The 22,903-nt window shown below is 38.7% G+C and overlaps 1 protein-coding gene and 2 long non-coding RNA genes across 5 annotated transcripts in view; 1 reads left to right on the forward strand and 2 right to left on the reverse strand.

The window, feature by feature from the left end:
* The window catches only part of LOC146466392 (uncharacterized), a 52,778-nt gene that overhangs the window by 6,731 nt on the left and 23,144 nt on the right, over positions 1-22,903 (reverse strand). The gene's annotated exons all lie outside the window — the stretch shown is intronic.
* Positions 2,263-11,251, reverse strand: LOC146466393 (uncharacterized). The gene is made up of 2 exons (XR_014868027.1): positions 2,578-11,251; positions 2,263-2,496 (listed from the first exon to the last, which is right to left on the reverse strand). It is a non-coding gene; the product is annotated as an uncharacterized LOC146466393 (long non-coding RNA).
* LOC146466394 (uncharacterized) lies at positions 13,366-20,784 on the forward strand. Its single transcript, XM_085127413.1, has 5 exons — positions 13,366-13,516; positions 13,629-13,773; positions 16,324-16,396; positions 18,119-18,346; positions 19,220-20,784. Exons 2-5 carry the CDS (start codon positions 13,675-13,677, stop codon positions 20,155-20,157), a joined length of 1,338 nt encoding a protein of 445 aa, XP_084983539.1. The 5' UTR covers positions 13,366-13,516; positions 13,629-13,674; the 3' UTR covers positions 20,158-20,784.

A 22,903-nucleotide genomic window follows, 5' to 3' on the forward strand; every position in this document is an offset into this window, starting at 1 on the left:
GTAAGCATTCTCCCATCTTTGGTTTTGGTAACTGCCGAGACCCTGACTGGTTTTTCAAATATATTGTGAAACAATTGCCCCCGCAGGGATTTCGCCCAGAAGACAGTCTATATACCAGAAAAAAATCTCGATTTGCTTGAACAGGGGCCGCGAGGAGTCTTTGGGTAATGATGACGTTTTATTGTTCAAGCTCGCAAGTAAGAGATGGTAAGGATCGCGTAAAACAGAAAATTCCCAAATGGAGTTTGTGTATTGTGACATCACAAAAAAACAGGGGTAGCAGTTAATCAAAAATCCCTATTTGCATATTTGGGAGGTGCAGAGTATTACGAAAAGAAGCAGGTGGTTTGATGTTTGTGTCACTTCACGTCGTGTGTTTTTGCGGTTGTTATTTAGTTCGCAACAGCAGAATACAGTTTATGAAGTAGAATCCATATGAAAATTAGCTATGTGGAATTTTTCGTGTTGAGCCAATGACGTCACTTCCTGTAATTTGAGCCAAGCGGCCTTGTTAACTTCCGGAACAAGGCCAAGTAATGGCGGCCGTGAAATCTCGAATAAAAGGCTAAAAAAAAAATACTTCCAATCGCCGTAAAGGATTGAAATTGGGTAACATGAGTAAGAAGGTCATATTCTACACGAAAATGCAAAAAGATGGAAAATGAAATTTTCGTCCCATGGGCACTTTAAGTCGCCGTAACTTTGGGCGACTTAGGGTGACTTAAGCAAAACACACTGTAAAATAAGCCATTTTCATGATGGCGTCATTTTACTGCAACTATACCAGCTAGAATTCATTTCGTTTTCCTTTTCAAATTCAAATTTTGTAATCCCAGCTGATAGCAAAGAACAATAGCTCTAATTAGCATGAGAAAACAAAAAAACAGAAGGATTCTAGTAGTTGTTTAACGAATAGATTCCATTTTGCTGTGGGTCTGTACTCTGATAACGCACAGAGGACGTCAAAACGTGGTGAGAACATCTGTCACTTCGTTGTTCTCACCACGTTTTGACGTCATCTGTGCGTTATCAGAGCACAGACGCACGGCAAAATGGAATCTATTTGTTTTATACAATAACCAAGGCATTTCAACACATTTCGTGAGCGGGCATCGCGTTGCCTGAGTTGAGTCAAAACCTTTCCAACAAACTCAGTTTTAGACTACTGCACATATGCAGTTGTGATCATCTAAATTAGAGTATAATCCGAAAGAATTTCACTAACAATTTTTTCAAAACTAACCTTTATTCCAGAAGGAAATCCTGACCCCAAAATATTACAGCATGTTCACTGCGATTTGTAATCGATTACTCGCCATTACCGGATTTTTATCGGCGACATATTTCGACAAATATTTGCTTCCCTTTCCCGTCACAACAAAGTTCTAGCTTTCCTATCCTGTTTGAGGTCACTCTCAGCGGTCTTTGTCCAATTTTTCCTTGGACAGTTTTCCTTTCCTGCAAAAATTTGCCTGTGTTGTCAGCTACTCGCAAAAACAGTTTGCAAAACTTTGTTGACCAGTCGCTCTGGCTGGATTCTAGACTCTGATCGCTTGCGCCGGTCACACCACTCGATGACGTCAATCGTGCGTCTATACTCTAACTACACACTCCTCTAGACCAATCAAAACGCGAGTTTTACACAGTTCATTGTATAAAGTAAAATGATGCCATAGTGAAAATGTCCTATTGAAGCGATTTTAAGCGACTTAAGACGATTTTGGGTGACTTAAGGAGAATTTTATACAAGATGCACTGAGTAAGCTAGATTGCTGTCTACGTATAGTTAGGCCTATTAATATACCACATTGGGCACATACAATTTGCCTTGTTCAGGTCCAGCACAGAACCCTTAACCATAAGGGCAAACAGGATGTTCTTGCCCGTGAATAATTTATTGTAATCCACCAATCAGGGAACAAAGCATATAGCTGTTAATATTACCGAGAAATTACCCAGGCTTCATCATCACAAAGATTTCAAATCGTCAGTACAGACACCTCAGTTCAGGACCAGAAAGGCCTTCAAACCTTAACTAACAAGCACAGACTTGAACAAAATGTGTCCAATATTGCCTGGATTGTTATAATGCAAGCATTACGTATCAGGAAACTCCATGGGTGATCATCACCAGAAACTTTGACATGATGCACATTATGCCCACAAATGAGCACATCTGGAATTTTTTGATACATAATTCATCTAAGAAGATGATTGATCAGTAATAAATATGTAAAAGAGTATCAAAAATCACTCACGCAATCACAATGATGTATTTAATACCCATTAATCTTTGCAAGCTTATATCAAATAATTTGATCAACAACAGCATTTTGTTACATTCACTATTAATATAACACTTATGTCAATGGCTGAATTCCTCCATGCCAAATTCCACTTGCTTTGATGACCGTCGTTGCCAAATCAGTCACACCGGCTTTAAACCAGAAATCCAGCTATAAAAATGTTGACACGCCTCCTTCGGTAGCGTTTTACCTGTTTAAAAGTTGATGACAATATAACAGAACAAGAATACGCATAACAAATTTACAAAAATGTACACATATTAAAACAAACCTGAATGTAAGCATGCGTTCGTGCCGCCATTTTGAAGACGATCGTCCCAGCATGCATTTGTTCATCTGTATTTGTTCCCAGTGCCCACGCTACTTTCAAACATAGGCAACTTGCGAATTCCGACGTCGCGAATTCCTGGATTTATTTTAAGAGGTTTTGGAATTATTTCCAGTCGCAGTGAAAAAGATGTCCGTAAAATTGCATTTCTACTTAAAGGTCTATTACAGGAAACATTTTGGCAATGAAGAATTGCAGCAAGAAACTGAATTAAGTGTATGTATGAAATCAGGACGAGCTTCAGCTGGGGACGCCTGGCACATTTCAGCTCTTCCGTTTGTTTACAAATGCTTAGTCACATCGTTCTTGTGAAATAGACACTTATCACAAATGGGATTTGGCACGTCAATATCCAGTAGTTATCCTTTCTTACATTTATGTACTGTTCGATGGCACCTGATAAGTTTTCCAATCGGTAAGTGACTGCTAGTGGATAAATTTAACCCTTATACAGTGTGCACTTAAGCTTATATATGACTCTTGATTTTTATAAGCGACCTAGTCAGAAAAAATTATTATCTTCCTATTAAAAAAGAAAGCTCATTTTATTCGTTTGTCTAATCCAAAATATTCCAATAAAAAGTTCACGTGGGAAAACGTTTCTACAAATCTGTTCATGTTTTCCTTTCCATGCCTCACCAATTGCACATGACTTAAGCCTCAGAACAGTTTTAATCCATTGCTTAATTCATACCTGCTTCAAAAGGCATGTGTTAATACCGTATTTATTCGGTTAACCGCCCTGGGCACTTACTTAATTTTGAGACCATAAGGGTGGACGCTTATTATTCTCCCAACATTTTCAGCAAGCCAGGACATTTTTTAACAAGATAAGTGATAACAAGTTTATATCGCTTCAACAAGCCAAAAAGTTGCAAAATCTAACACAAACAATATAAAAGTTCTTTGACTATCGTATTTGAAACCAATTTTAGAACACAACTGACACTTCTTTTACTTCACACTGGGATACTTGGTACAGAAATGTATTTTGTTGGGAGGGGGAGGGGTGGGCTCTTATTTGAGGGCAGGTTCTCTTTCACTGTTTTGGCTTTCAGAGTCGACGCTTATTCGAAGTGGGTGCTTGTCCGAAAAGGGCGGTTAATCACATCAATACAGTAAACTGCCAAGAGGGCTTCTTGGAGTGCAAGAGAATTGGAGCCATGCCAGCGAAAGAATATTCCTGTACCATTAATTTAGGGTTTGTGTTAAAATGTGTAAAAACCAGGTCTTTTACTTTTAGAAAGGGTCCTCCAACCCCAGCTGATCAGTTGAGTCACTGACAGAGATTAGTAATCCAATGAATGCACTATTATGGAAAACAAATTCATGTTTGTTTTTATTGAAATAGGGAAGTTTATTAGGAGAAATTTGAGCTTCTTCTTATCTAAGCGATTTTTTAAAGACTGGCAGGGGGTAGGAAGGGGGGCTACCATATAAAAGTGACAGGTATAAAATAGAAAATTTTGAAAACAAGCCCTAAAGGGCATCAGAATTCTCTTTTGTGGGAGTGATCTGAACAAATATTTTTATCACTTTATTTAAGAGGTACCAAATCAGTTGATTGACATTTGCTGCCTGTCATTTGCTCATTTTACCCTAAAAGGTACCACAATGTACCTGATGGAAGTAATTTTAGATTTTAACACCCTAAGGGGTATTAATTCACAAATATCAACCTAAAGGTACGACAATCATCCCATCAATTCTTTATATGAGACTTCCCCCCTCCTCCCGCCCTGCCGAGGGTATTTAAGGCGACTTAAGGTCCCAGAGTAGTCCTGTGAAGCGGCGTATTCCCTTTAAAACTAAATGCTACGCTAAGCAACAATAAAACGCTAAATCCTTATGCAAAGCTGGATACAAACAACACAAATTCTTGTGCCAAAGTTACCACTTTAACCTCCTCAATCACGCTGCAAAACACTAGAAACTTGTTATCAGTGCTAAGCTCTTCTAACACATCATCAGCTACAAGTTTATGACTGGAAGCGATTTGTCAGACACAAACCACTTGAGAGGAATTATAGACTTAATCTACAAACAGTAAAGTCTTGCTAAACCAACACAATCAGATGTAGGGCTTATCAGCAAATCTTATTCCTTAGTCAAAATGTAAGAAGTTTAATGTGTGATCAAGTGTTGTTTTCTCAGGTAGAAACTTAAGCTGCGCTTATACCTCTTCTAACGAAATGTTTTGTTGTAAATTCAGTTAAATAGTAGCCCCATTTTGTTGGCTGTAGAATATTTTTAATGATTTTTTAAATTAAATAACAGTGAATATATTAATATTGTCAATATTGTACTTGCAATACCATACCATAATAAACATATTTAGAAACAACTTGTAACTTCATCAATTTACTATTAACACTCTGCTCCCCATTCTCCAAATTGTACCCATTCTAAACACAAGCCATGAAGCTAAAACAAAGACAACAAACTGCAGTTTGCTTCCTAGGATATATTGACTTCTACAAGAATTGTGATTCCGCACAAAAATGTACAAATCAGGTCCTTTAACAAATCAATGCCTGGCACTTTACATTTTCCTTGCTTGTACAAAACTACAGTTGACCTGCTTTCAACTACCCTTATTTCCTGAGCCCATTACCTTAATGAGCTTTTCTACAACTCCATTGAAATAATGCTACAACATAACAGCACTCAAGACATGTCGTATCAACTATAACCACTAGCATGCAAATGAAAATAATGACGCTCTTTACATCACGGGGGAAGCTGTAATGATAACTATTACCAGTATAGAAGGGGAAATAACAGTTTTACCGTCGAAAGCCGTCTCGCAAAGCTTTTGTTTATAGTGATGAAAATAATTTCGATCCACTTAGTCATAAAGATGTCAGTTTGAATACTTGGACCGTCTTTATAGGAAGAGTTCAAGAGCTCCCTTCTCCACTCTGCGCGCGGGGTGCTCTCTTCAATTAGACAATCAAAGCGCCGCAAAGATAAGATATCGGAGAGGTTATTACAAATACACAGGCCTAAGAGCGAAAGTTTAAATTCATCGCGCTTGACTGAGGAAAACTAGAGTCCAAAGATCGTTTGTAAACTACCAAGCAGTGCCCCCAGGCTAAGCTGTCTTCATATGAAGCTCAAACAAATTTATCTTTCGCCTTGCTTGTTGATAAATGTTTCTTCTAAGGCGTAAAAGTGTGCTACAACCTTAGCAAAGGCATTGAAATCCTAAAAGAAAGTGGTTGGTAGTGATTTGAGTCAGAAACTGACTGGGGAACATGAGAGTCCAAAGATCGTTTGTAAACTACCAAGTAGCGCCTTCAAGCTAGCTATGCTGTCTTCATATGGAACTCAAAAATTTTTTCTTTCGGCCTGCTTGATGAAGATTTTTAGTTCTTGGATGTAAACGTGTGCAGCAACCTAGGAGGAGACATTGAAATCCTAAAAGAAAGTACTTGGTAGTGATTTGAGTCAGAACCTAACTGAGGAATATGAGAGTCCAAAGATCGTTTATTAACTACCAAACAGCGCCTCCAAGCTTCTAGGACGTAAAAGTGTGCCAAAACCTTAGCAAAGGCATTGAAATCCTAAAAGAAGGTGGTTGGTAGTGACTTAAGTCAGAAACTGATTGGGGCTGGAATATGAGAGTCCAAAGATCGTTTGTAAACTACCAAGCAGCACCTCCAAGCTATGCTGTCTTCGTATGGAACTAAAAAAAATTATTTTTCGGTCTGCTTGCTGAAAATGTTTGGTTCTTGGATGTGAAAGTGTGCCACAACCTTAGCAAAGGCATTGAAATCCTAAAAGAAAGTGGTTTGGTAGTGATTTGAGTCAGAAACTGACTGGGGAATATGAGAGTCCAAAGATCGTTTGTAAACTACCAAGCAGCGCCTTCAAGCTATACTGTCTTCATATGTCGAGTGGAACTAAAAAATATATATCCGGTTCGCCCAGCTAGCTGAAAAAGTTTGTTTCTAGGACGTAAAAGTGTGCCACAATTACCCAAGCAAAGACATTGAAATCCTAAAAGAAAGTGGTTGCTACTGATTTGAGTCAGAACCCGAAAAAGTCAAGAGTTATTTATTTTCCTTTGGCTTAAATTGAGCTGTCACCAGGATGTGTTTTCGCAGCTCTACAAGTCACTGCTCAGGCCTATACTTGAGTATGCGGCTCCTATTTGGAGCCCGTGCACGATTAAGGATATTGTGGCGCTAGAAAAGGTTCAAAGAAGAGCTTCGCGACTTCCTCTAAGGCAGAAAAGTAGCGAAATGAGTTATGAACATCGTTGTAGCCTACTGAAATGGCAAACACTAGAGAAGCGAAGAGAATTTCTATTTTTGGTTCAATGTTATAAGATAGTTTTTGGTATTGATCACCTCTCTTTCCCAGATTTCTTTGAGTTTGCCAAAAGTACTCGTGCAAGAGCTAACCACGACTAGAAACTTTACATGAGAAGAGCGGTTTGTAATTGCTACAAATATTCTTTATTTATTCGCATTGTAAGGAAATGGAATGACTTGGGGTGCCAGGATATATTGTACATGCCGAATCATTATCTGTTTTTAAGAGTAGATTTAAAATTTACTTGAATGTTTACTGAATCAGTAGCCATCGAATTTTATCTTGTTCCAGAAATTTTAAAATATTTTTGAAAGTTTTTATTTAGGGAAATTGTGTTTATACAGGGTTAACCTCACGATTTCCTTATTCAGGATGTTTTTGTATTTGTGTTATAGCCTCCTTAATAAAATGTTATGTTTTGTTATGTTATGTTGTCACCAAAAATCAGTAACAATTTGGCGATTTTATTGACATGCATCGTCGAACCTTTCTAAAGTGTAAGAGCTTAAATCTAAATTATCTTCTATTTTAGCGGGAACACAGTGTGGGACAGCGAAACGTTCAATATATTTTGCAGTCATGTTGGTTGGGATAAAACACGGTTTTGTAGAAAACGTTTCTCTTACTGAGAGGTCATTTATAATAACCAAGTATTATCTGAAAACAAGGCATTTTGGTCTGAAGGCATCTGTTTTGTTGCGATTTGCAGGAAAGTGCCATCAAGCGGAATCATTGCTAAAAAGCCGACATTCCATCGGTAGTTTACATGTACGATGAGGGCCCCGTGACAAACGATTCTCTCAGAACCTCTGCCGTTATGTTACTGGATAATTCGTTCAGTTTAAACAAGTTCAGTGGGGCGGTTTCATAATAAAATCAAAAGATGGTCAGAAAATGCAAACAAATGTGTTACTCCAAGTGATGTTTATTAGTTGTTTCCCGACGCAGTGGCTGCGTATAAAGGTCATTTTCTGCTACGAAGGAAAACGCTGTTCTCAGGTTTGTTCCCAGACTTTTTTGGCATAACGTAAGCACATTGCCGGTCGACACCATGCCTAAGAAAATGATTTCGTTCAGAGATCTGCTAATAATTCAGCCGTATTCTAGTTGTCCCATATCGACCCAAGGCTCACTGTGCTTCGGATTTTCTATGCAATAAAGTTTTGTGCAGTCAGTTTAGCGCTTAAATTCTATTTGCAATATGCTCAAAAAAGTAAAGGAGACTGTGGATTTCAGGTGGCTCAAACCAGTTTGAACACTTTCAATATTCCTTTTTATTGGAAGTATTGATACTGCAAGATAACGGCCTGACTTACTGTATCATGTGGAACACTCATTATTTCTCAGTCACATTCAATCATTATCTTGACGTAATTCGTTACCATAGCAACAGGGAACCCAACAAAAACACCCTTTATTTTGGCTTTAGACCGATCATGAAGCGATCGTGAATCATGAAACCGATATCCAAGAGCTACCGGGGACTTTACCCTTCCCATAGCTCAAGCAATCACTGCCATTTCTGCATTTGAAAGCAGACCAATACTTAATTCTATTAAGGCTGTCCACAAGGGGAGTGCTCGACAAAGTTTAAGCAACTTTTCCAATTTCGGGCATTTTTTTTTCTATCGAGCACCTTCTTCAATTCTAAGACAACACGACAGATTAAAACAAACAAAACAGGCATATTAAGCACTTACGGTTGTTTCTTTCGCTTTTTTGGTCACTTTATAGCCTGTAAAGTCAATAAGTGCACGTTGAGCAGAGACGACAACAACGGAAACGAAGCTTAAAAGGTTACCTCCGCGTCTTCTAAATACATTCGCGATGATTTATACTCTCTCATTTTGTGTAATGTTGCCAAACTATTGCCGGAGTGGCTAACGTCGTAGGGGAGCCTTTAAAGTTCAGAAAGAGAAAGGTAAATTAATCATCATGGGTTCACGTTCTCCACAAAACCTTTAATTTTGTCAGTTCACGTTGCTGTTTTGCAGAGGACGGCAAAGAAATGAACCAAAGTGTATAACGCACGTGCAGAGCCAGTGTTTTGCGAATTAAAACGTGTTTTCTGTCGTTCTCGTTGACGTCGTCGTCCTCGCTGTAGAATTGGACTTTACTCTTCTCATATCTGAAAGAATCAACTGACATTTGCAAGCCCGGCAAGGCTTGTCTTTGTCATCTTGGATATATTAACCGGTGCTTGCCTTTTCGCGTTGAGGTTTCTCTTTTTAATTTCTTTGCTTTTATTATTGTATTATCAATAAAAAAATTATTAAAGCAGACATCTTTATGGCAAGTAGACGTTGTTTAATTTCTTGACGGTAACAAGTTTAAAATATAGAAACCTTACGCTCACTGACTGGCAGTCTCTGATTAAAATTACTTCATTGTATTTGAAACAAGCAAAGGAAAGGACGGCAAAGTGGAAGGTCACAAGCAATGCCTGCAGCACAAGGCAAAGGAAGTGAAACTTTTGTTAACGCACAGTAGACAGCACAAGGGTCAAACACGTTGTGTTGATACTATCATTTGGTAACAAAATCTCATTAACCCGTAGAAATCTGTCATTAGTATTTGAATAGTAGGGTACAATGTCTACAATAAGCACAAAATTGGGAAAATGAAATTAGAAAGTGCGTAGATAACCAGTGTCCGCAAAGCGGGGTTGACGATGTATGAAAGTCACTCGGGACACAGAAAAGTGTCCGTTGTCCGTATTAACCGGTGTCCGTATTAAAGCGGGTTAATTTTAGAGAAAATATATGAGCTTTTCGTTGGGACAAACGAAACTGTCCGTAATATCCGGGTGCCCGTATCAAGCGGGTGTCCGTGGAGCAAGGTTGCTCTGTATTACTATTTGGTTAAGTTTATTGATTTTGTGCCAACGCCAACCGATGCAGCAAAATGGCTCCGGTGACAACAAAGGCGTCAACTCTATTTAATTACGGAAAGGCCGGATTTACTTAAAATAAATGATGCTAATGTAAACAACGTCCTGTTACGTAATCAAAACAGAAAACAGCTGGTGAACCGGAAAACACCGGCCGTTGCTTTGATGGTGAAAAACAGTTGTTTGATAACATTCAGTTTTAGTCTTCTATCTGTCAGAAGTTAACTATTAAAGGATCATTCCCAAGAACAACCCAGTGGCGTTCAACAGTTCAATCCCTCCGGCGTTCTCACCCAAGCGATATTGAGCTCGATCGTTAAGAACCTTTTTTATAAGAACGTTAGGACCGAGATTTACTAAATTAAAATTTAAGAATATGATAAGAACATTACCCAGGCTGAGAGTCAGTTAAGATCATTTTATGACGACCAAATGTTATAAATAAGGATAAAATAATGCATGTAAAAATTCAGTCTAAATTGTCCAATTGACCTTGTAATAAGTGTCTTGGTTACGTCCGCACAGATTTATTGAAATAGTATAACAGACAACAAAGAGCATCTTAAGAACTTTTTAGGCTCAAATTGCCAAAAATGATAAGAACGTTTAGCCTCAGCCCACAAATTAGAGGTTCTTATATAAAAAAAAAAGTGTATCTGGCCTATATTCGGTTTAGATCGATACACAAAGGTACATCTACGGTATAATAGATCTGGAGCGAAATTCAAACATGAAATTCCTTTTAAAAGTTGAATTATGCAACCGTAAAAAGCACATTCGTTGCTAGGTGAGTTAAAGCCAAAAGGCAAATCAATGGTTACTCACTAACTACGGCCGGATTGCATTGAATGCCTGCGTTTTTAAGGTGGCTTTCAATTGCTATCATGTGAGAGAGGAATGAGGAGAAGACGGCTGAAAACTGCCGGGCTTAAAAATTATTCTCGTGGCTCCAACGCCAAAACGTTGCCTTCGCTCGAACAATGCCGCCAGCTACGTATATCTGGCCATATTCAGTTTAGGTTGCATTGAATGTCTACGTTTTTAAGGTGGCTTTCAATTGCCATCACCTGCTATGACGCGATGTCTTTCTACTTCTGTCAGGCAACAAGTAGTTTCGACCAAATAAAAAGGAAGCACGCGAAGACTAGAAAACTCTCTCAAAAACATTTTTTCTTGAAAATGCAAACTTTCAAAACAGTGAAAACGCTCAAAAAAATATTCTCCCTTTTAATAAGTAAATTTCCATTTTCTTTGACGCACCGCATTAATTACTCAAAGTTCTCAGTAAACAGAACCAAAGTTCAATTTTGCACGTGCACTCAATCATCAACCATGACGGCTGTGCGCTGCTGCTTGGAGCTCAAGCAAGCACGACGACCAAGTCGTAATCAGGTTATTCAGTACTCTGTTCGGATTATTTCAACGCGTTCAACATGTAAAACTTTTACTAACTATGAAGCCATTAAACTGGTTTAAACGACGTTGAAGTTTAGAAGCTAAAGACCAAGGTGAAGATTGTGTAAGAGGATTTAAATAGCATCGCCTTAAATTTTTGAAATTTTAAGACAGCTCCGAATCTTTCTCCATAAAGTATGCTCAAACTTCCACTCTAAAACAGCAAAGCAACAAAGGTAACATTCTACCGGCTTAATTTCGTCCAACAAGTTGTTTGACAAATTACAAACAGTCTCCTTAATTGACTTCAGGATGACAAGATAAATTAATTAGCGTTACGGATACCGACGAAAGACCAAGTTTAGTTAAGTCAATACGCTTTCCACGAATGGAAAGTGAAGTGAAAGGTATTTTGAAAAGGCAGCTCATGAAGCTGAGAATGATAGTTTGAATGAAATTGTTGGATTAAGGAGTATGTTGTTTTATTATGTTTCGGTTAATTTTTGTCTTCTGTAGTTTAGTTTCAAAACTGAACTTATTTTATTTGGCTTGCGAGCAATTGGATAGCATTTACGGCTTACTTCCGAAATGATTTAACAAAACAGATCAATTTATGGTGCTCGAAATACAAAACCACAATGAAATCGAGGAATGCCGTATACAAACATGTATGTGCGATGACAAAGTTTTTCAATTGCCCTACAATCGCTGACACCCGATTAGGTTTTGTGGTTGAACAGGGGAAAAGAAGAGGTGGTCAACACGAAAGCTCTGCTTGCTCAACCCTTTTTAGCCCTAACAGTGATCAGCATTAAATCCTTCCTTGTAATGCCAATGCTTATTCAACCCCTGAGGCCCTGAGAATTAAGAATATGATCACCCAAGGCGTATTTTCTTGATATTTTAATAACTTCCCCCTAGTACTTTTATAAGAAACGTATGGGGAGAAGTTGGGATTAAGGGGTTTAACGGTTAACCACCGAATTATTACTTCCTTACTGTTTCTTTAATTGACTTGATATAATCACAACACGCATAAAAACACAAAGAGAAAAAACTTGGAATGCAGCCATTATATATTTGGCCTTTTTTTTTTTTTGTACGATAACACAAGTATCACATGTCTAGCAACCGACAATAGCGACTATAAATAGCCACGATGACGATGGCAACGAAAACCTCAGAAAACAATAATTTAGATAACAAAACACTGGCTCTGCACGTGCGTTTTGCGAGGTTCATTCCTTTGAGTCATCCTCCGTAAAACAACATTCAAGGTTGGTTTTCATTAAACTTTTATGGAGAACGTGAAATCATGACAATTTATTTCCCTTTCTCTTTCCGAACTTTAAAGCTGCGGCTAGGACGTTAGCACCTGAATAGTTCGCCGGGCCACATCACACAAACTAAATGAGAAGAAATTATCCCGAATTTATTCAGAAAACGCGAATGTAATTTTTAAGTCACGTTTTCGTTGGTGTCGTCGTCGTCTCTGCTTAAGGTTCCTAACATTCTACCATTGACCATGCCTTTGTAAAATTAGTAATTTAACAATAAATGGTTCCTTGCTAGCTGAAAACTTGTTAAGGTAGCATTCACCTTTAAAAAAAAAAACAATCTGTGGATTGACTCTGCCATGTAAAGGATTTGAAATAGTCTGTCTCCTGACTAACTCAAAGTACAACCAGGAAAAACAATGGCCGCTCTTGTTAATTTGGGGGTAGGGAGGGCGGAGTTAGACGGACATTTCGATCATGCGCATATTTATAATTAGCACGTGTTTTCTGCTCAATTACAATTGTTTATTTTCTTTAAAACAATAATAAACGGAACCGATAACCAACAGCAACCGAGGACTTTGACCTTGTCATATCTCAATGAAACATTCACTGCCTCTTCCAAACCTTTTCTAACAACAAAGTTGAGAGTTGTTTCATTATGTAATATTATTAAACTTCTGTCAGGATGTCAAATTTCTCTTTCTTTTGTTTATTAAAACTGGTTCCTGGTTAAGTTGCCTTGTTTCTGTATGTTGTCCTTGAATAAGCCAATTCATAACAGTACTAGAACAACCTGCATTGACGTGAAACATATTGGAATGAACACATGCTCGGTGAACCCTGAGATGACATCATTATGCACATGTTGTGCACAACACCGTGATAACTGACAAAAGACTTCTGCTTAATGCACAAACTCATTATTAATACGGCGTACATTCAAAAGTACAGCTCACTCCGGAATAGCCTTCTTCCAAGTCGGTTGTTTCTTTCTTGGGTAAGTGTCAGTCAATCTTTTCAGTGACTCTTCTAGTTTAATAGTCCCCTGAGAATACATTGGGTCTGATTGGTATTGATGGTGACATTCTTTACTCTGTTGTTCTTTTCAGCTTCCTTAAGGACAGAGTGCTCAGTTAGGCCCGAGAGAGAAAAACTATGAACGGAGAAGTTGCAGTCAGTTTGCCCATGGAAAATGGGACTTACAAACAGAAATCTACTCAGACTCCAGCTATCAGCCAAGCAGCAAATAATGAAGTAAGTTCTGAGATTAGTTTTGTGATAACTTAGTGTTTTTTTTGGTTTTTTTTTTTAATCCATTTTGAAAAGCGCCGCTTCGATATAACAGTGCATTTCTACATTCGATAAATATTTGTGCTTCCACTTTTGGAAGGTTAGTGGACTACTGGGTTGCTTGACTACTAGGCAACGTCAAAAGCGAGATGCCTTATTAAAAGTACGCGCACTCATTTGTGATTCCTTAAGGGAACTTAAAGACAATAGACGGAGTTTTACGTTGTTACATAACTTGAAAGATTTCTGTTCGCCTGCGTTTTGTTAAGACCAACGATACAAATTTGTATCAATTTGAAAGGAAATCCGAGCTCTACAGACTTTTTTAACACAGTTCGCCAGAAGCGAATGTTCAGAAGTAGTTTTTTGAAGTGGCAAGAAAAGGCACATTTATCAATTTTGCGTTGCTTGGTGACTAAAAGCCAAAATTCAAATCAATGGTACTGAAAGAGTGTCAGAAACATTTTTTTCTGAAAATGCAGAATTCAACACTCTGAAAACCCTAGAAGGAACGTTTTTGTCTTCAAATCAAAAAGTCCGGAAAACCGATTACATAACGTTCGAGCGCTTGCCTTATTCCCGTGACGCATCACATATTTGAAATTTCGTCTCCAAACATATCCAAAGTTCAGTTTCGTTACCTTTGTCAAACATGTGATCAGAAGCTGTTTATTTACCTCACATTCCGTAAAATACACGTGAATAGCGGGCTTTCAGTGATGCGTGCGCAAGCGTATTTACCCAACCCTGACCGACTCAAAGTGACGGTCTCTACGGATACCAAGGTGACGATTGCAATCTGGGTTTATCGTTCTCTCAGCTGTATCGACAGAAATGAAAAAAAAAAAAAAAAGTCCCATCAAACATATCCCCGGAGCTCCAGGGAAAGCCGAGATAGTTGGGTTATACAGGAGGAAGTCGAAGCGGCTAAGACGTTTAGGATGAATCACACATGATATATATATAAAAAATATGCGATTTATGAGTTGGTTTAAAAGTCGAATGAAGCAGTGCCGAACAAATGGCAAATGGGCAGAAATACATGTTCAGGCTGAAAAAACGTCCACTTGAACACGAGTTTTGGGTTGAAAATCTTTTCTTTGCCCATGTGCCACGTTGTTCGAAGCCCGATTAAGCAAATCCTGGGTTAACGTGAACTTTGATTCGAGTTTAAGATTTTTACAAATAATGAATTTTTTCCCTCTGTTTTGACTGATACTTTCCTTTACCATTTAAAACCATTTTTAACAAGCGAGATAAAAACTTCAGATCGTGGACTACCATTGATCGGCTTTCAAACAACCGGACACAGATTACAATCGATGAACATGAATACTATTCAAAAACGGGCGAAGAAGTCAAAAAGCTAGCGGCTACTTAGGTGTCTTTGGATGAAACATTTTTAACATCTTTACTGACATGTCTTGTCGTCTGAAGAAACTTGAGATTTCCGGACTAAGTTAGTCTAGCAATTCAAGGTCAAGCAATATTTCTTGTGTATTAACATATAAGAATTCCTTTCGCGTGCTTGTGTAGTCTCTAAAATACTATGTGGACTTGGCACTCGACGAATAGTGTATATTGAATGCTAAACGTAGCTGGGATCTGTGTTCTTCCGAACTAGGTTAGTCCAGCAATTGGAAGGCAAGCAATATTTGAGGTGTTCCACATAATAGAATTACTCTCGAGGGCTTGTGTAGTCTCTAAAATAGTATGTGGACTTGGCACTCGACGAATAGTGTATAATGAATGGTAAACGTAGCTAGGATCTGTGTTCTTCCAGGAACATTTAACTCCTTTGTAAACACTCAATATGTTTGTTGAAATGGTCATCATTATCTGCTTCGAAGAATTGGTGTGCATTTGCTACAGATGAATTTGTGTTTAAGGACTTTCTTCGCAGTTATAATTTGGTTTTGGTCTGAAACTCAAATATGCCACTAAAACTGACAATTGGATTTATCAACCGCTCAAGGACCTCAAGTGTTTTACCATGAATCAACTTGGCAAAATATTTTCTGTAGTTCTCTAATGGTACGTGGATTTGTGGATTTGATGCTTCACGCCAATTCATTAGAAGAAGTACTCGGGATTGTTGTCCATTTTATAATCTCCGTGGAAACATCATCAAAAAGTCCCGGTTCACTTTTGGTGCACGTACATCTTCCCTCTGATTTGATAGTCTTCATCTGCTGCTCTGGATCGTATGTTCCGTATTTCTATTCAATGACTTTTCAGAAACATTACGGTATATCACGGGGTGTTTAGAAAGAACATCTATAAAATTTGGCGCATTGAAAGCAATAGAAGTCAAGCTTTTGTCAAGTCATACTTTGTAATAAGTCTCGTTTAAGGACAAAGTAGCAAATACAGTTGCCCAACCCAGAAGAGAGCAATTGCAAATGATGCTTTTGTTGACATAGATAGATTCATACATAGTACATATATAGCAAATGACGTCTGGAGCTGCATAAGATATCGACAAAGAGTTAACAGTGGTTTCGTTTGTTTCAGAACACCTCTGGCGAAGCACCTCGACGAGGGCGAAGGACACCCGCGCAGTGGTTCAAGAAATATTTTTGGGAAGGTAAGAATTTGAGCACTCTACTAAACAGCCAAAAGTAGACTCCGTAGCTATCATATCACAAAATGCGTTCAAGCAGTTCTATTCTACTTATTACAAAGTTGCCCTCGCATCCACATCAGATACGCACACAGAATTTTTAGGCCAAGTTTTTAGTTTGCAAATTACGTTAATCACGAAGAAGCAAAAACATTTGTGTTAACCTGCGAAGTGATCCCGTCACCGGACAATTTTTGTCAGAAATAAATACTTAAGGGAAGATCATAATTAGGAACTGAACGAATTACGTATCTCCGTCTTCTTACCACGGGAGTAAAGTGAACTTGTTCTCGAACATTTTTCATTTTACCACGTTCTTTTTGCAAGTTGTTATTCTTCAACAACAATTCGTATCACGCTATTTCGTTTCGCGAGAAACTATTGCGAACCTTTACCTATCTCGTCATTTCCGTGGAAACTTTAGACCTTTATGTTTTTGTGACGATATCATCCTAATCGTAGTAAGCATTGCGCACCATAAATTTCAAGCCCATCTGAAGAACAAATTCTTACACATATTACAACTATATCCTCTGAAACTAAGATATGATGTTGCACTGTGGGTATGAAATAAAACGAGAAGGTGATCATCGCAGTAAAAATACGTAAACAAAATATATTTCGAGAAAAATGAAGGCAACAGAAAGTTCACGGCATCGACAAGATTCAAATCAGTGACCTCTAATTCTGGCAACTGGGTTTTGAGGTTCATGTGATACACACGTTTCTTTTTTGTCTTTTTTTTTTTTTTATAAGAACGTCTTATTTTGGGGCTGAGGCTGAACATTCGCAGTTTTTTTCTTTCTTCTTTCACTTTTATTTTCCTTTTCTTTTTTGGCAATTAGAGCTCGAGCCTAAAGAGTGCTCTTAAGATGTTATTAAGTAACCTGTTACAGTATTTCAATAAATCTGTGAGGACATGACCAAGATACCTACATGTTTGATTTTACCCGTGTATAGTTCATTTCAAAAGCATTTACTCCTGATTTGGTCATAATAGAATGTTCTTAACTGTTTCTCAGTCTGAGTAATGTCCTTAAACTTTAGTAAACCTCAGCCTCAACGTTCTTATGAAAAGGTTCTCATAAAAAAGAGTTTATGTTGTTGAATTTCAGTAATTATTGCCGTTGTTTGAATTGACTTCTTGATAACACAGAGCCTTCGTCGAGTATCATAGGTTATTTTATATCTTTTGTTGAAAAAAATAAGATGAAATAAGACCTTCAATTAGCTGCCAAATAATTCTAGAATGACGAGAGGAAAGAAATCAACTCAATTCTTGAAAGGAACAACTCGTGATCGGATGTAGCGCATTTTTGAAAAAAAAAATGCGAGAACTTGGGAAAAAATTAGCCTGACATTTTTCAATTCAAGTTTCAATCCATACGGCCTACTCTGTCTCTGGCCAGGGGCACTAATCGACAGTTCTATTGCACTGCGGTAAAAATCTATGACAAACTTGACAATTATTTTGTTGTTTCTGCTGACAGACAACCATTTTTGAGTTTTGAAATGACAGCAAATTTGCGTGATACTTCCCCTTTAAGAGAGGTTTCCGCTAATAAGAGATTAAAAATGTAGTGTTTGTATGTAGCTAAGAACATGACCAAGTGTCCGCTACGGGAGGTGTCCGTTAGCGGAGGTTCGACTGTAATAATAACTAATTCCAATTTTCGCACCTTTTAGGTCAGGCTGTGAATAAAACCCAAACTAAAGCTCTTCAGGAACTACCACCTGATGCCCCATGGCAGAAGAAGCTTATGGTGAAGTACCGTCTTTTCGTTGGCATTGCCATAGCGTCGGGACTCTGTCACATCGTTTGGTGGACTTGCGCCATCAAGTACAACTGGTTTGCTCTGTTTCCTGACAGATATTACATGACCTTGACAATGATTCTTGGCGGTTGTGTTGCAGGTGAAGACTATTTCCACAATCACTATTTCATTAATCAACCTCAGGCACGGATCCAGGAGAAAATGTGAACAATCCGATTATACGAACGCCAAAGGCGCTAGGTTCTAGAGGGTTGGATTCCCCCACAAAATTTTCAATTTTAACTCCTGTAGCCGGTACCATTTCCTAGGTTCTCAAGTCTTTCTGACGGGCATTTTTCTTACTTAAACCTGGGATTTTTTGTTCTAAAAATATCTATTAATTATAAGAAAAAAGTTGATAGTTTGGTCTGGATCCGCGCCTGAACCTCCGTTCGAAACATAACGATTTTACAAGTCGTTGGACATCTTTCATTTGTTGGAAACACTGGTTATAATTAGCAGAGTTGTGGGAAAAGGGTTTTCTGACAAATATTGTGACGGAATTTTTCCAAGTGTAAGCTATGACCTGAAAAATGGCTATCCATGCCCTGAATGAAGCTAGGTAGTACATGATTTGTTAACATCAGTTTTCCGTTGCTGGTATCGTTGTTTAAATCCTATGTTAGCATGAGTTATGTCTGGTAGACGCTTTTCTTTTCGCTTGTTATTTACAAACCTTTCTCCTTCATTATTGCTTGTGTTTCAGTGGCATATGCTATCGCAAACAACTTGCCAGTAATACACAAAAAAAATGGCACTGTTGCTCCTTTTGCAAACAGCCGATCGATTTATATGCAGTACTAGGCAGTATAAAAAACAGTTGATAAACCTAAAACCAACAAACGAGGACCTTTCAGTAAACTCGAGTTTAGAAATTAGTTTCTGGGACCGTTTTATGACCATTTTAAGAGGTCTGTATACCACGTCTTTGAAGTAGTACACTAACGTATATAACTTTTGCTTTTCTTCACAGGAATGACCAGTGAAGGTGGAGGAGCAGTTGCTTTTCCCGTATTGACCCTTGCTTTTAATGTGTCACCATCAGTGGCACGCGATGTGGCACTTATGGTACAATCTTGCGGTATGTCAGCAGCAACGTTTGTCATCTTCTGGATGCGGGTGCAGATAGAGATACACTCCATAGTATTTTGTTTCGCCGGAGGAGTCCTCGGAGTGATACTTGGGCTGGAGTTTGTGGATCCTTACGTTGGTGCAAAGGTAAAGAAGATGATTTTCGTCTGCGTGTGGTTCGCATTTGCGTTCGCCCTCTTCCTTCTCAATCGCTACCACAAGCGCAAGACTTACCCGACAATCCCTAAAGTCAAGCCTTGGAAGTTACTCACTCTTCTCGCGTGTGGATTTGTCGGTGGCATCTTTACTGCCGTTGTCGGGGGTGGAGTGGATATCTGCAGCTTCAGCGTCTTGACGCTTCTGTTCCGTGTGACTGAGAAGACGGCCACGCCAACATCAGTTGTCATGATGGCATGGACCTCTCTAGTGGGTCTGTTCTGGCGCACTGTCATCCAAGAATCCGTCACCCTTCAGGCATGGCAGTACATCATTGTGACCGCTCCTATTGTGATGTTCATGGCTCCTTTAGGCTCTATCCTTGGAACTCACTTCCATCGCCAAGTTCTTGCTGCCTTAATCTACATCTTGGACACAATTTCTCTTGTCACCGCCTTCGTTATCCTCCCACTCAGCGGAGCACTAATTGGGATGTCCGTCGGCATATTACTCTTCGGATTCGCCTTCTTCGGCGCGATCGCCTATGCTGGCCAGAGAATGATGGAAAACATTGAACGGGAAAATGCTGAACTGGAAGCTGTGGAGGTTGGAGGAGACGGAAAGGAAGCTGCTAATGCGGGCTTTTCCAACCAAGCATACAAAACAGAGACTTCTGCGTTGTAAAACATTAATTGATTACGCACAGACTAGCAAAAACACTCGCAATATAGAGTAAGAACACTTGAATATTGAATTATTTAATCTGGGTTAAGCTTTGTAGGAACGCACTCCAAATAGTAGGCTTTTTTTCCGTTTGTTAGTTCTTTTAAAGAGTACCAAACACGGCATAATTTTAGAGAATATAAATCTCACTCCGGTGGAATCTCGAATTCTACCAGACCAAGAATTGACCAAGAAAGGTGCTTTTGTTGGGTATATTTAACTATTTAATAACAACTGGAATTTCTTTATGTATTGTAAACACGTCCTCTCTAGTCTGAAAGGCGCGTTTTGTAAGTAATTTCCAATTTCATGTCGATTTTAAACTGATTTCCACTGCTTGTCAGTATGTTTTATATCAATTGTTATATATCCTGCATATATTTGTTTTATTTACTATTTGGTGATACAAAGCTTCTCTGTTGAAGATCTTCATAAATTAGGAGAACAAGATATCGAGGCCCTTTGATGAAATCAAATTTTCAGCAAAGTAGTTTTTTGTCTCCGCTATTGATGAGTTTTAAATTCCTTATTGATTATTGATGTGAGCCTTTTTAGAACTATTGCTTAATAAAGCAGTTTTGAAATGACCGTCGATAATTTCGCTTTAGTTTTGTGTTGCTACGCTTAGGATCTGCCTACACTATGTTGGGTAGCATTTTATTCCGTTGTGAATAAATACTCCGGCCTGGTGTGAACACAAGTGGCCCAAAACCGGAGCAATCTTTTCACTAGAATCCAATACTCGCTACTTGCTGTTGACTTCCGTTTCGGTTCGATTCTCTGTTCACACTACTCAAGAAACTGTCTCTGAAAACTTATCCGAAATGTGACGATTCACTTTTAAGACCGAAGCAGCGCAGCATCACTCCGGCAAAAAAAATTGATCCGAAATCGGCGTTTTGTGTGGGAACAAAAGCCCTATCCGATATGTTTTTGGTGCTGGCACAAGAGCTATCCGGTATAATGTAGAGCCTAAATATCTCACGAGACTGTCTCATCCCATCAGAAACACAAGCTAAGAAAAATGTGGCTTGTAAGGACGCCCCTTGTCATACGTACTTTGAGTTCTGAACCATTCGCTTGATCGCCTACGTATTTCGTTATTCGGCCTAGAATAAGAATTTGGTCAGTTGATTTAGGACACTTTCACGATCGCAGTAATTATTTCTATGGGAGCCGGCAATGGTAAGATTCACATCACCGGTTTATATCTACCCTGTACGCGCCTCGTTGGCTATCTATCATCTCATATCCAACGCGCGCTGGTGAAATAATTGTTGATTATACCGAGATGATTCCAATAAGAAGTAGATAGGGAAGCACACGCGCTATGTTATACGATCTTGATATTAAACGCTTATCCTTTCTCTAGTGTCCGCTTAATACAGGTTTTCAACAATGTAAATGATTGCAGTTACATTTAGGGTGTCTCCCTAGGGTTTTAAGCTCGCGCGCGCATTTGATGATGCGAGCTTTAGTAATGTGCGCGCGCTAGCTGACGCAAGCTCAAGAAAAACAGCGAACAAGTCAATTGTACAGCTCAAATTATAGTCCTGGGGTAGAAAAACCAAAACCATTTAAAAAGAAAACATTCTCTGTCATAGTTTTATAAACCAAAGTATTATCGTTCGTGTCTTCAAAGATAACTGACGGACGTTGCAAATTTCTTCCAATTCGCTCGCGAAAACAGGTCCATTGCTGAAAAGTTCACGCATGCCCAAAAAGCGACCTTGGCGAGTTCCCTTTCTGATGACGCAATTGCCATTGAGGTGAAAAAATAGAAAGTTCCCCACAGATTTCTCGAATTTCCTTCAGTGAAATTCCTTGAAATTTAGCAGAGATGTATCTTTTTAGCTTTCCTTACGGTCAATTTATCAGAAAAATTTGCAAGACAAGGTTTTCACTCAGCCAAAAAAACACAAAAATGCTAAAAACGAAACAACTACCTTGAAAACCCCTACCTGTTTCGATTTTAAAAGTTTCTTCATATCAGACTCCCGGAGCAGGTCGGAAAATTTCAGCGAAGGAAATTGAGAAAATTGAAATCGAAGCCAAACAGACGTAAAAAATGGCGCCGGATGTTTGAGTAGTTTTAATTTGAGACTAAAAGCCTTCATTTCAGAGGTGATTGTCACTGAACAGCAAATTTTGGCCCTTGTTTGTTATGTTTCAGTAGCTTTGATTTGGAAAATAGCAAAAAGAACTAGAATATAAACTTTCGATTGATGTCACTGGCGTGCGCTTCGTGGTCTTGCATAACCTTATTGAGCCACCTTAAGGTGTCCGTAAAATAAAGGAGGGGTCCCTTTAATCGAGGTATTTTCTGGTGCGTGAATGTGGCGAAAATTGAGACTTACAAGGCAGATGGAGCTCCTAGCCAGTTAAGAGACGGCGGTCTGCTGAACACAGATTAGCTCGATTCTATTTGGCCTATAGAAATACGTTTGTACGTTCTTCATATCTTTGAGACGGTAATAAAGAAAAACATTGCTCGTCCATGTTTTTGTATTAGAAACACACATGTATCCTCGAACTAGCTGTTCTAGCACGTGTACAATGTGAAATAACTCAGTCGAGACCTTCTGAGGTAGTAGGTCCTTGTCCGGTCTTTTCCCTTAACTTTTCGAGCCACTGCGGAAATGGAAAACTCAAAATAGTAGAATAAAGGGCGAAGAATCTACAGAAGGTTAAAATTTATAAGGAAATG

This window comes from Pavona decussata, unplaced genomic scaffold (genome assembly GCF_977016875.1).
Source record: "Pavona decussata unplaced genomic scaffold, jaPavDecu1.1 SCAFFOLD_144, whole genome shotgun sequence".
In the NCBI taxonomy this organism is placed as follows: Eukaryota; Metazoa; Cnidaria; class Anthozoa; order Scleractinia; family Agariciidae; genus Pavona; species Pavona decussata.